The sequence below is a fragment of the Leishmania major genome, chromosome 30 (genome assembly GCF_000002725.2).
Source record: "Leishmania major strain Friedlin complete genome, chromosome 30".
Taxonomy (NCBI): Eukaryota; Euglenozoa; class Kinetoplastea; order Trypanosomatida; family Trypanosomatidae; genus Leishmania; species Leishmania major.
In genome coordinates, this window is record NC_007271.2 from 936789 (window position 1) to 950000 (window position 13212).

Consider the following 13212-nt stretch of genomic DNA (forward strand, 5'->3'; position numbering starts at 1 on the left):
AATGGCGGCGGACATGAAGTGGAGCAAACTGCGCCGACCAGACATCTTCTCTTCTATGCACCGGACACGACCACCCACCGGGGCACAGAGACACACACGCACCGCAGAGAAACAAATACAGGTAGAGAAGGGAGCAGAGAGATGTGCGCCTGCGCTCCGAGAGAACGACAAAAAAAAGATACACCGTTTACGGCGGCAGACGTGGCCACTGCACTGACGCCTTCTGCCTCTGCCAGGTGCTACTCGCATTTACATGGTCGAGCTTCGATGCCGCAGCAGCGGTATGCCGGGCGACGCTTTCTTCACCGGACGCACGCTACCCAGCGTCAGCGGCTCAGCGCACGGCAATGCCGCATGCGCCTTACCTTTCTTCTCCCTCTGTGTCGCTAAAGCCGACGCTGCCATCGGACGGCTGCCAGGAGACAGGCTCGGCCCTCCGACATTCCTGCCTCGCGGCGCGCGATTCTCAACCTCGGCCACCCCGCTTTGAGCCGGAGGATCCGCGCAAGTAAATCGGCGTACAGCCCCCGTAGCGGCAGCTCCATTAGTAAAAGCCAGTGGTGGTGGTGGTGGTGGTGGTGGGGTGCGCGGTGAGGTTAGGCTATCCTCGGTCGCAGAAGTCGGCGGCAGATCGGTGTTCTGAGTGTCAAGGGTGACGGCATGCCTAGCCGAGAGACCTGGAGAGTCTTTCTGCAGCAGCAGACGCCGTAGTGGCTTAGGACTGACGGATGCACGGCCCTTTGCCGACGCGGAGTCGGCGGCAACGGGTAGCCGTGGCTGCGTTGTGCGCAGCGCTATTGGTGTGGGAGCTTCCAGCTCCGCTGGCTTTTGCAACACGCTACGTGACACTTCGCCAATCGACGACGACAACTGAAGTGCGGTGGTTGGCGTTTCTGCTGATGATCGTCTAAGAGGTGTGACGGGAACACCATTGCGAGGCGAGCGGAGAACTCCGGTCGACGACATGCGTTGGTACACCCGCGGGGACGCGGCCAGCCGCAGCTGTGTCGGAGGCGGGCGAGCAGTGCTGGGACACCGCAGCGCCTGAAACTTTGCATCCGTGATGCTTTTTCGAGTAGAGCCGTTCGAGAAGTACGAAAACGAGCCGGAAGACGTTGCGGCGGCTCTCCGTGCGGGTACCAGCTGCCCTAAAGCGACACGGCTGGCAGGAGGCGGACTGCTCGCACCACCCACCGCTGGTGCCTTACGCGGAGACGCCAGGCGTCCAAGAACGGAAGCAAAAGTCAGCGGTTTTACAAAGGGCGCCGCCGCCGACTGCTGCGCTGTCTTCTGTCGTGGAGAACTCAGAGGAGATGCGGTTGAGGCGCGAGTGTTTCTCTGCACTAGCGGCGCGGCAGCCCTCGCCCTTGCAGAGCGCTGTTGCTGTCCGACAATCCAAGCCGCTCGATTTCCAGCAGCCGTCGTGCTACGGCCAGAGCGAGGCATAGCGCTCGCAGCAAGTTGCCGGCTTAGATTGCTACCATTCCCGGGAATCGCTTCGGTCGCTACCCCTCCCATCGCCGCAGCGGCACGTGCGTTGACGGACATTTTGGCTGTATCCGATCGCACTATGGTGGCTGCCGTGCCGGTGCGGACGCCGTACAGGAAGGTCTGTGACGGCACCATGGTTTTGCCTGCCGTCTGTGGCAATCGGCTCGCGACTGCGGTGGTAGCTGCACCACGTGCAGATGCCCGTGGCGGTGCCACCCGCGTGCCAGCCGCAGCCTTCCCAGCGGGTTTCCTCTGACAGAAAGTAGGGCGAACAATACGGCTCCAACGTGGCGACGGCGGCGTTGGCTCTGGGCTCTTGCTTGCATCGTCAAAGCGGTTCATCGCTGCGTCATGGGGTGACGCCATAAGAACCAGACAATAGCCTGACGGTGATGCACTGCCGCCGTGGCTCACGTTTGCGGCAGAGCCGCATGGCACTGTGCCCCGTCGACAGGCCCGCCGGTGATTGTCGGCGGCCTTGGCAGCCTTTGCTTCTACGGAAGGGGAGCTCGGAGCAGTAGGGTAGGAGATAGACGCTCCGCGATTGTCCAAAAGGTTTGGCGTGGAAAGGCGTTCGCCGGCAACGCTGCGAGGCGGTGTGGACAGAGAAAGCACTTGCTGCCGCTCCTCTCGTCGGCGGCGCTCAGCTTCCTGCTGCAGAAGATGGTCTTCCGCCCGCCGGCGTTGATTCAGCACCGCTATGCTCACCACGTCATCTAAGAGACGCTCGCGCAGCTGGTCACAAGACGCGGAAGCGTGAAGAGTTGCCCGCGACTGCTGCGATGGCGGCGGCGTTGTCGCCGATCGCGAGCGCTCGCACGGAGTTCGCGCTTCGCCATTGAGTGTCCGAGCGCTGCGTGGGGACTGAAGCTTGCGAGCGCTGCCGGCGCCTCGCCCGTTCGGCGAGGACCGGTGGCCCTGCATCAAGTACGCGCTCGGCTTTACGTCAATTGGAGACGTCACCGCGGGTGGATCGTAGAAGAACTCCTCGTCCTCCTCAGAGGCACTCGGAGAGAGGATAGGGCGCGCGTTGTGTATGTGCGCCGACACCGGCTGGGGCCGTGGCGGCAGCGGGGCGTTCTTACGACGGTGCCTGTTCACCAGAAGCTGCTCGCTGCGAAGCGCGGCTTGATGGTAAGCCACCTTGTCTTTGAGAGACATCTGCCGAGCGACGCGGAAGGCCTCTTTCTCGCTGTCGCACTTGTCCGCAGCGCCGCGCGAGCCTTGGCTCTCGTTGGTCAGCGAAGTAGCTGGCAGTGTGTTCAGCGAGGAAGCAGCCGCAGTACTGGCAGTCGCCGCGCTAGGGTCAGGGAACGATCGTGGAGGCGACGATGGCTGCGCTGTAGCCTGAAACTCGCGCGCACTTCCTGTGGCAGCGGAAGCCCAGTTGGCAGTGTTGCCGTGAGCGCTATCGAAGAAGGTTGGCACGCCATCCTCGTTGCTGGCCGAGGTTTGCTTCGCACTGGCGCCGTCGACGTCGGTTACCCCGGAGGAAGAAGCATCGAGGTGTGCATGAAAGGCCTTCGTGTCCGTTTGCAGTCCCCCGTCAGACAGCTGGGTCAAGCCGTCAGAAGAGGTAATGTGGTGTGCCTCCGCGCCTTGGCGGAGAAGATGAGCGCGAATGCGGTCGACAGTCTCACCCACGAGCTCCTCGACACGAGCCGCCGGCATGAGGGTGCTCCCCTGCGCGGTGGTCGTCGAGATGTGCAGCTGTGCAAAAGAGGAATGCAGCACCCACTCCAGGTCAGCCACAAACGCCTGTGGGTCGAATGAGGTAACGCTGTCGTCGCTGAGCAGCAGCCAATCGCTCACCACCCACCGTGACGGCTGCCGCGCCTCAGAGGCACCGTCGCGCACGATAAGCAGCTGCTTGATGGCGTCGGAGCTAAGATTTCCATGGGGGGGCAGTCTGGCACTCGCGTAGCCAAATGCCTCCACGGCGTTCAGAATCTCTAGAAATACGCTCTCCTCCATCATGCCCCAGCCGGAGCGAATGATATCACCCAGTGAGAGCCCGGAGAACGCATCCACGCTTGCCACGTAGGTGTAAGCGGTGGACGGCTGCTCCTGAATGTACACGTCGATCGGCAGCGCCACGCATGGCGGCACCGCGCAGTGAGCGGTGGCAGTAAGAAGGGCGTCGATCCGCTCCTGCTGCCGCCTAATAGTGCGAAGATCATTGGGTGATAGATTTCGGTGAGTGTCTCGGCAACCCGCGCCGTCTACAAGCTGCTCCGCCTCCAAGTCGAGCTTGCGGCTTCGAATCTCGTACGCGCCGCCGGTCATCTTGTCCTCAGCGCAGAAGCGCGGCCCATTCTTGCTCTCGTCAGCTTCGCTTACGCAGCTGCGTACCGTCAGCAGTGGAAACAAATCATGATCGATGCTGCTGTGTGTGGCCAGCGAACTCTTGAACATGATTGCCTCGCAAGGGCGCCTTTGTTGGGTTTGTGTATGGGAGTCTGTGTGTTGGGAGAGAGGGGTAGGGGAAGGGGGAGGCGAACGTGCTGATGATCCTTGTCGGTTTATCGTTTGGGGGAAGGGGAGGGGGAGGGTCTTTTAGAGGACGATGGAGCAGTGACACGGCGCAGACGACGCGGTGAGCAAACAAAACGAACAAGCAGACAAAAAGGCCACCGTACAGAAACAGACCAGCGGTGCAGACAAATGTAGATAGATATGGAGATACACGGAATCAAGCAGTCTATGGAGAGACTCCTCAAAGAGACAGGTGAAGGGACGGAGAGAAGGGGAGGAAAAACCGGGCGCGCGCAAGGGACAGCGAGCAGAGGGAAACCCATACACTGACAAGACGCCACAGCAAAAACAAACGAGACCCAAGACGGAGGCCGACGAACCACCTCTGAACAACAAAAAAAAAGAAAACAAGCGACGGCCACCAAGCACCACGACACAGCAAAAAGGCGGAAAGAAAAAAAGAGAAGAGCGACAGGGAAGGAGAGTCACGTCGATCGTCGAGACGCAGAAGAGAAGAGTGATGGGTGAAAAAAAGCAACCCACCCGAGGCGGACAGACAGTCAGACACGCAGCGCTACGTGATGGGCGGGACGTTGTGTATGGAGGCGAGAGCGAAGGCGGAGTGCGCGATGACGTTGCTTTGACGACAACGATAGATCAATGGAGTGAAACATACACCGGGGGAGGGGAGGGAAGGGAGAGGGGAGAGACATGGGGAGTGGACCAAACGAGCACGAAACAACAACAAAGAAAAACAAAAAAGAGGTGAGGCAGCAGGGAGCGCGCAAACACACAATCACACACACACACACACAGATACAGACACACACACACAAAAAAAAAATACGAAAAGAGCGACAGGTGCTACGAACACGGTGGCCTAGAGCGTGACTGTGCGGTTCAGATGAGGCGTGACGCAAAAATATGTCTGCGGCTGCTGCTGACGAAGGCTAAAGGGAAAAGAGGGGCGAAGATCGTGGCGGTGGTGGTGGAGAGAAGAAACAAGTTCAAAAAGAGAGAAAACAACAACGAATACAACGACGTGTCTTTCTCGATCGGCTGTCGTAAACCAAAGAGAGATGCAGATTTCAGTCCTTCCTGACACCTTCAGCACACAGCATAGAAGGAAGGATGCGTAGAACAAACAAGAAGGCAGACTAAATATGTGTGATGAGCAAGAACACACACCAAAAAGGGGGACGTATCTATGTGTCTTTGACAATGAGAGAGTGAGAGAGGGAGATGGGGAGCCACTGCAATCAATCGACTAGATTATACCGGACAGACGCGTTAGCTGAGGGGCGGGAAAGATGGGAGAATGACAGCCTTTCTGTTACTGTGATGGTCACACAGAGAGAGGAGAGAGACGGAGCATACAAGCACACGCGTACACGCAAGAGAGCACTGGTTAGCAGGAAACAAAGGAAGCCGCTCTCCCTTTTCTCCAGTAAGGGTTGTCTTCTATGGAGAACGGGGCGGGGACGAGAAGCAAATACGGGGGCGACGTGGCGGCGCACGCGTTCACACAATGCATACGTAAATGTAAATGCGACGCCCACGAGGAGAGAGCGAGAGCGAAATCGAAACAAGCGCACACAAGACAGACGCCTGGCAAAGTGTGTTGCAGGTGGGTGGCCGTGTGTGCAATCGAAACAACCACAAAGAAAGAAACAGTGACAGGATCGGCGCGGCGTCTCTAGACGAAGCGCCACGCACACACACACACACACACACAAACGCTCGTTGGTGTGCTCGGTGCTAGCAGGAGGGGCAAAAGAGGGGAGGAGGGATGCGGAATCAAGAAAAAAGGGCTCTCATAGGGTGAGCAGTAGAGATAATGATTGATGGGCCCGCTCATCTGGAGGGGAGAGTATGAGGTTTTTGGTCAGAATAGGTGGCGATTCAGTGCCGAACAGACGTGTGCGCGACAGAAAAGGACAAATGGCAGCAGAGGTGTTAAAGAGAGATGGAAGAGGGGAACAAAAGACTGCGATGCATGCGAGTGTTAGGGCCACGCCCTCCTCAAACACAACAATGCGCGGAGGAGAGAGTATTCATGACGATTTAATAGCTGATTAGCTCGTTTAAAGTCGTTTTATCCTTTTTTTTTGCTCTTCACTAGAGAGCCGTGTGTCTTCTAGTCGCCTGGGTACCCTCATATCTCGAGAGACTTGCTCGCAGCCTGGCTTTCACCTGGTCCAGCGTACGCGTGGGGCACCGGGAACGCGTCGCGTGAGCTGGCAGGTACCTTGGCGCGAGCATCGCAGTGCACGCATTATATATATATATATAGTTGTGGGGCCTCTTCTTGGAGGTGGTGTGATTCCCTCTCTACTCTTCAGTCTTAGCAGGTGTATCCGCCCCTCCCCCTCCACTTCTATGCACTGTTGGTGCGGTGGGGTGGGAGAGCGGTGTTGCGAAGAAGCTCGACGAGAACAGAGGTATGCTGGACAGAACCTTGTTTGAGCACTACCCCCCCCCACACACACACACCACCACCGACCCACCCACCGCGACAAGCGACACGACGAAGACAGTGCTAGCCAGAACACTGTGCACGCAAAAGGGAGAGAGATGGAGAGACCAAAAGGAAAACGAAAAAAAAAAGAAAAACAAGAGCCGCACCACGTCACGAAGAGGGATGAGAGCACTCAAACACGCAGAGCGAGAGAGAGAGGGGGAGGGGGGAGGGTGCGAAAGAAACCCACGAAAAAAAAAGGCGCAGGAGTTGCAACAACACCAAAGGAAACACACGGGAACATCACAAAAACGGGAAGGACGTGGAATTCATGAAGAGTTACAGGGCGCCTCATACACACGGGTCACAGCACATGAAAAAGGAAAAAACGCGAGAGAGGAAACCATGTACCAGTGCCAAAAAGCGTAGCAACATACAGGGGAGAGCGGGCGTAGACAGTGAGAGGCTCATCGCATGCTGAAATGAGGAGGGGGTTCGACGCCACACGAGATGAGCAAGCAAAGCAAAGGTCCGCACACGACAACATGAAACAAACCCAAAACAAACAAAAGCGAAGACAGCTAGGTTTCGACGCACGACTATAATGAAGGAAAATGTGTGATGAAACATGAGGAAGCAGGCGAGGCGGAGGAGGCGACACAACACCGACGAAGAAGGGGTGCACAGAACGAAAAAAAAAACGAACAGCATCGGACTGCGTCGCCCACATCTCGATCGCGCTCCACGCTCTCACAGAATGTTACCGCAGAACACACACACACACACACGCGAACAGACAAACAGCGACAGAGAAGGCAGCACATATGAAAGGGAAAGAGAAAGCAAGCAAGCAAGCGCGCGGAGGAAGAGGAGGAGGAGGAGAAGAGGGGGAGAGAGAAGGTATAATAACTGCAATGGTGATGAAAATGGCGATTGAGGTACACGGTAGGCCGATATTTAGACAACAAGGTGAACAAAAGAGGCGTGAAAGACAGGAGACGGGCAAACAACAAAAACAACAACAACGGAGGAGATGGTGGCGGCGGTGGGATAGGCCATACAGAGAAACTGGACATCTTTGAAAAGGTAAAGTCGCACACAATAAAAAAAAAAAAACAGCGGCAAGAAGGGCGCATACAACAACAACAACTGAGAAGAAACGGGAAAACGCAACGACACCGCAACGTGCCGAGGAAAGCATCACAAATGGGTACCTCAAACACCTGCGCGGGGGATGAGAAGAGACGATGCGATCATGACAAGGGAAGGGAGGGAAGCAGTCGTCAGAGGTGAGGCGCCTGAAGAGGCGGGGGAAGAGGGAGTGGTTGGGCAAGCAGAACAAGGAGAAAGCAAGGATGCAGTAGAGTGGCGTCCGCGTGTATAACCGGTGCTGTCTCGAAGACCATGTGAGGATAGGAACCACGCGCACGCGTGTGTACGCGGCCGGGTTTCGCATGCTATCTTCGCCACTTGTGTCTTTGTTACCGATCCGCGGAGCAACACAGCTGCCTCTGCTCCGCCTTCAGTCCTGCCCACATGCAAGCTCCTTCTCTATACCCATCCCTCCTTCCCCACCCCCACTCGTCTCTCCTCCCATGGCTGCGTTTCGTTGCATCCGCCACTCTCCCTCAGCATGCATGCACAGGGCCTCCCCCCCCCACACACACACACATCGCTGAACGCGTCTCTACGCCACATCGAGGTCAAGTGCGATCGTCACGGGGACACAACGCAGCTTTCGTTCTCGGTTCACTGGGGCCACCGTGACTAGCTCTAGCAACGCTGGAGGCGGGGCCATGCGCACAATACAATTCGCATCGCTACTACTTGCCACTGCAAGATCTTTTGCGTCACCGGTGGCGGTGCTGGTACTGCTCGCGTGGCTGTGTGTGGAGCTGCTCTGCCTACTGCTCGACATGGCCATCTCACTCATTGTAGGTCTTTCCGTTACGCGGGAGGCAAGCAGATCATCCTCACTGTGCGCCGACTCCTCGTTCAACCGCCGGCGTCGTGAAGCCGCCGTGTAGGATATGACCTTGGCCGTCTCGATACAGCCCACGTAGTGAGGCAGGTAAAAGACGGTCTGATGCGAGGCGGTGCCTCCTGGCGAATCCGGCGGCTGGAACGAGTTCAAGTCTACGGGGGTGAAGTACGCTGAGACATAGGCGTAAAGCTGCGAGAGGACCTCGTAAGAAAAGATGGCGCGGTCTTCGGCCTTGAAATCCGCCGTGAGCGCGTCGTACAAGATCTTCAGCTCGTCCAGTTTGTTGTGCGCGATGGGCTCCGTGCAGAGCGGGTAGACACCGAGCCGCCGCAGGGACGTCTCGACTCGCAGAGGCGGCGACGGTGAGGAGCACTGCGAGCTGGCGAGTGCGCTGCTCACATGTGCGTCCACATCAGGCCATGTCCGCATCTTGTCGTGGCAGGAACACGGCGCCTCACCGTCGAGATTCCGCCGGCTCGAGTCCTCGATTCGCCGCTTGGCGGACAGACGGCGATGAATCGTGACCACCATGAGGAAGAGGCGCACCGCCATGGCGGCCATCTCGAGCGGCAGCACGTCGAGCGTGACGGCGCCTTTAGAGAGGATCAGCGACCGCACCTGCGCCAGCGGCGCGCGATGCTTCAACTCCAGCGGCCGGTAAAGACTCGCTCGCTGCGTGCACTCGGTGCTGCAGTACTCAACGTCGTCATCCATGTCTGTACCCCCCGGCGAGGAGAGCGGCGGCGAGATATCATTGATGGGTGGGGTGCTCGCAGGTTCCGGGGTCAGCGCCGCGGGTGACGGGTCTCCGGCGACGCTGCCCGGTTGCTCAGCCGTGGTGAAGACGCGAAAACAGACTGGGCAGCGGTGTGGCGGATCCTTGGCTACAAATACGGAGTGCGTTGCGACGATGGGCGTGGCTTCGGTGCACAGCAAAGTCTCCGCTGCCACAGAAGCGTTGACGCAAAGTCGCTTGCGATAATAGCAGTCTAGAACCAAGTAGCAGCTCGCCTTTTCGGCCCGCAGCTGCGACTGAAGGTAGTACATGTGGTTATTCAACTCCCGAATCCGCTCTAGCTCCAAACTGTAGGGCAGAATGATGCACGCGTGCGCGGTGGCTGTAGCGGCCTCACTGAACTGACCCAGGCCGCAGTGCGCGCGCGCGACGCTCAAATACCCGCGCACCCATCGCGGCTCTAACTGAACGCACCGCTGCGCGTCGACAAGAGCTTCGTGGTAGCGTTCGAGAAAGACGAAGATGCGCGAGCGCAGGATGAGGGCGTCGACGAGGGCAGCCGCCTTTGGGGGTGCGTCGCCGGAAGTGGCCAGGATAGCGCTTGCATCTGTGTCAGTGCTTGCGCTCGCCGTTGGTGACGTCGGCTGAGCGTCGATGTACTCATTTACGGAGGCCAGTGCTTTTTCAAACACACCACCAAAGAACGCCGCTTGTGCCTTTTCCAGTGTCGTGCCTCGCAGCTTCTCAAAGTCATACGCCGGCATCGCTTCAAAGAGGCAGTGGCCCACGAAGCCGTCGTTCCCGCACGTTTCCGTGCCCCCGCGACAGGCAGCTCGAGGCCCAAGCATGCCGTACGCGCCGGAGCCGAGTCCGTAGGAGTCGTCGTGATGCGGCACACTATCGTACGGCTCGATTCGCTGCAGCGACAGACACGACGTGGGCAGGCACAGCGTAAAGTACAAATCCGACGCCTTACTTCGAAAGCGGACCAGCGTCATGTGGCCGGTGTGCCGCACCACCTCGCCGCTTAGCCGACCGTTGCAGACGGGCGGGTACGAAGCGCTAAAATTACAGGTCAGCTGGGTGGCCACGTCGTCCTCGTCCATCACCCACACTGTCACTCCAAGAGGGAGCTGATCTTGCGTCAGACACGGCATCGCTGCCCTCTGCTGCAACGAGGTAAGATCGAAGACGGGGTCTGGAACAAAGAGAACGTCGTCCTCGCCGGAAGAGCTCGCTTCATGGTCGTCGTCATCGCACAGTGGCAGCTTCGCTTCAGCGCCATTGAAAGTGCCCCACATGCCGTCCGAGGAGGACAACGACGACGCGCTGGAGCCGCTAGCCGCGTCCCTCTGTTCATCTCCCTCGTCGCTGTTCAGAAAACCGTCGCTGTCACATTCACGGTTCTGGGCTGAAGCCGAGGAGGACGAGGGGGCGACCTCCGTCGCGCCGGGGGCGGCGGTAGCCCCACGCGTGTTTCCTAGCCTCTGGAGCGCGGCGCTGAAGAGATCTGCGGCAGCCGCAGGTGCGCCACCACCGCCCCTGCCACCCATGTCCCACATGCAGGACGAAGACGACGTTTGGGTCGACAACTCCAATTCTGCGGCGGCAGCCGCGACGTCCCGATCCGTCCTAGCATTCATGACTGTTTCGTTTTCTTGGGCGCGCTGTCGATTGCCCCTCGCGATTGCCACCCACGGTCGCAACACAAAGCAGAGGAGCGAATGGCTCTGCGCACACGGGTACACAAACACAACCACACAAACCAAAGCATATACACGCACGCTAGCGGAGTTTTAGGTTGGCGCGAGTCTCGCAGATGGACCACGTGCCCAAATAGGCATGCCGGTGTGCGTGTGGAGGGATTCGTGTAGGACTCTATCGTGCCCGCACGTGCACCAGCGCCAGCGCCCGCTCTGCACCGCGCACCACGACTGTAGCCGGAAACAAAGCAACAAATAAGAATACCGAAAAGCGAAAGAATGCACACACGCACAGGCACACGCGAGCGTGACCCGAAAACGGTCCGGCCCGGAACCGCTGGAGATCAATCTCGGGCGCCTCGCGTAAAAGCGTGACGAGGACAGCTGCCCCTTTGATGCGTCGTGCCTCTGGGTGCACAATGTAGATGCACCCAAGTGCTGGTGCCTCTGTGATGGCGGATGCTTTCTAATGGAAGGCGTAGGCGGGTGAAGAGGCAAAGGAAAGACGAAGTTGGAGGACGTGCCGCCGTCTGTGGCGCACAGTTACGGCACCAATCGCGGCAACGTCCCAAGCAGCGGCCCAAAGGTGCACAACAGCAAGAGGGCAGGGCGAAAGCAAGACGCCGAGTGTGCAAACAGTCACTGCCTCGCTGCCTGCGTGTTGAACTGCTTCGCCCCGGCGCCGTGATGGGCGAACGTGGGTGCTAGCGTCGATGTGGATTCCAGTGTCGGGCGCCTCCGGCTGCGAATCCGGAGAAAATGAAATCGGAGGAGCAACGCCAGCGAACAGCGAGAGGACGGGGGGGAGGGCGGCAGCGGAAGCTGTGCGGATGGAGAAAACGAGGCGGATGGACGGTGATGATGATTGCCGCGCGTATGGTTCGCGTGGCGCGAGCGTCACTATAAGGAGAGAACGTGAGAAAAGCGCGGATTCACAGACACACTCACGAAGACGCAGGAGCCAGCAGGATGGAAATCGTACGAAGAAACGTATTCGTCTTTTTTTTTGCTTTTTGTGTGTGTGTGTGTGTGTCGCACGAGACGCAACCAAGTGGCGCGTGTGTTGTTCCCCCCCCCCTCCCCTCTTTCGCTTTGTCCCTGCTCGGCGCCGTGCTTTCCTCTGTTATCGTCCACGACGACGTATGCGTTGCTGCACGGGCTTCCCTGTCGCACGAAGCAGCAGAGATGGGCGCGAAAAGGAAAGGCGAGGCTTGAGAGGGATCGAAGGAGGGACTGGCGACGATCAAACACAAAGACGCTTACACAAAGTATGTGCAACACGTGGGAGGAAGGCGGCGACGGAAACTGAGCGAGGGGGTTGCCGATGACCTTTGTGCGCGCAAATCCAGAGGAGCTCACTTCACAAGGGCGATCACGATGGGGAAAGGATGACAGCGGTTGTGTGTGTCTGTGCGACAACAAAAAAGGTGCGTATTGTTGTCGTTCCCCAGGGGGTTGATGTAAATGAGTGTATATAGATGCGTGTGTGTGTGTGTGTATATAGGGAATGTATGCCGGTGAAGGGAGAAGCTTGTGTTTCCTCCCTTCACAAGTGAGCGTCTGCTGCTTGGTGAGCCGCCGTCGTTTCTTCTCGATTTCTGGCGTTTTTCCTCGCTCGCACTGCAGCGCTGCGTTTTACTTTTTTTTTCTCTCCGCGCTGTTTGTTCGTTGTTTGGTTCGATGTCGTGCCGCCCTCGTGTGTGCGCAGATGCCCGAGTCCGTCTGCGCGCCTTGCCTCTTTTTGGTGGCCTTTCTCTTCGTCGCTGCGTGTACGAGTGTAGCGTACCTTTCCTTGCTCGTCGGTGTGCTTATGTGTGTGTGTGTTTGTGTGCGGGTAGTGTCGCTTATCTTCTTGTCGATTAGTGAGGGTTTCGCCGCGTCTTATTCTCCTTGTCTCGCGCTGTTACGCTGGTACTGGCAGCCGGTGCCTGTGTGAGTGTCGGTAGGGGGTGGCTGTCTCGGATAGTGGGGGGAGGGGGGCGGAGGAAAAAATCCCAGTACAACTGCTCACACAAAAACCTCGCGAGATCGATGCAGAAGGCCACACGTGCAGTGTCATACCAGCGGACGCGTTCGAAGAGCGGAGGCAGGAGGGAGTAAACAACGAACAATAAGCCACGAAAAAGACGCGGTCAGCATGAGCGCATGATGCACACGCATGGGCGACGAGGCAGCAAGGGGGAGAGGCAAAAGAGCGAGGAAGAGGGATGCAAGCAGAAAGCCCGCGACAATAAATACCGCAATCTGTGCTCTGTTCGACGGGTGGGTGTGCGGGTATAGACAAAGTAGGCGGCGAAGTAGCCAACGATGGGCAACGCCAGCTGAGTGGCAGAGGTGCATTCCTCTGCCCCATCCTCCCTCTAGC

General features: G+C 58.2%; 2 protein-coding genes across 2 annotated transcripts; both read right to left on the bottom strand.

The window, feature by feature from the left end:
- Positions 1-249: 249 nt before the first annotated feature.
- On the bottom strand, positions 250-3906 carry LMJF_30_2430 (conserved hypothetical protein; the record flags this gene model as incomplete). Its single annotated transcript, XM_001684796.1, has 1 exon — positions 250-3906. One exon carries the CDS (start codon positions 3904-3906, stop codon positions 250-252), a length of 3657 nt encoding a protein of 1218 aa, XP_001684848.1.
- A 4205-nt stretch (positions 3907-8111) lies between these two features.
- LMJF_30_2440 (conserved hypothetical protein) lies at positions 8112-10445 on the bottom strand (the record flags this gene model as incomplete). The annotated part of the gene is made up of 1 exon (XM_001684797.1): positions 8112-10445. The coding sequence occupies one exon, from the start codon at positions 10443-10445 to the stop codon at positions 8112-8114; it is 2334 nt and encodes a 777-aa protein (XP_001684849.1).
- Positions 10446-13212: the final 2767 nt, after the last annotated feature.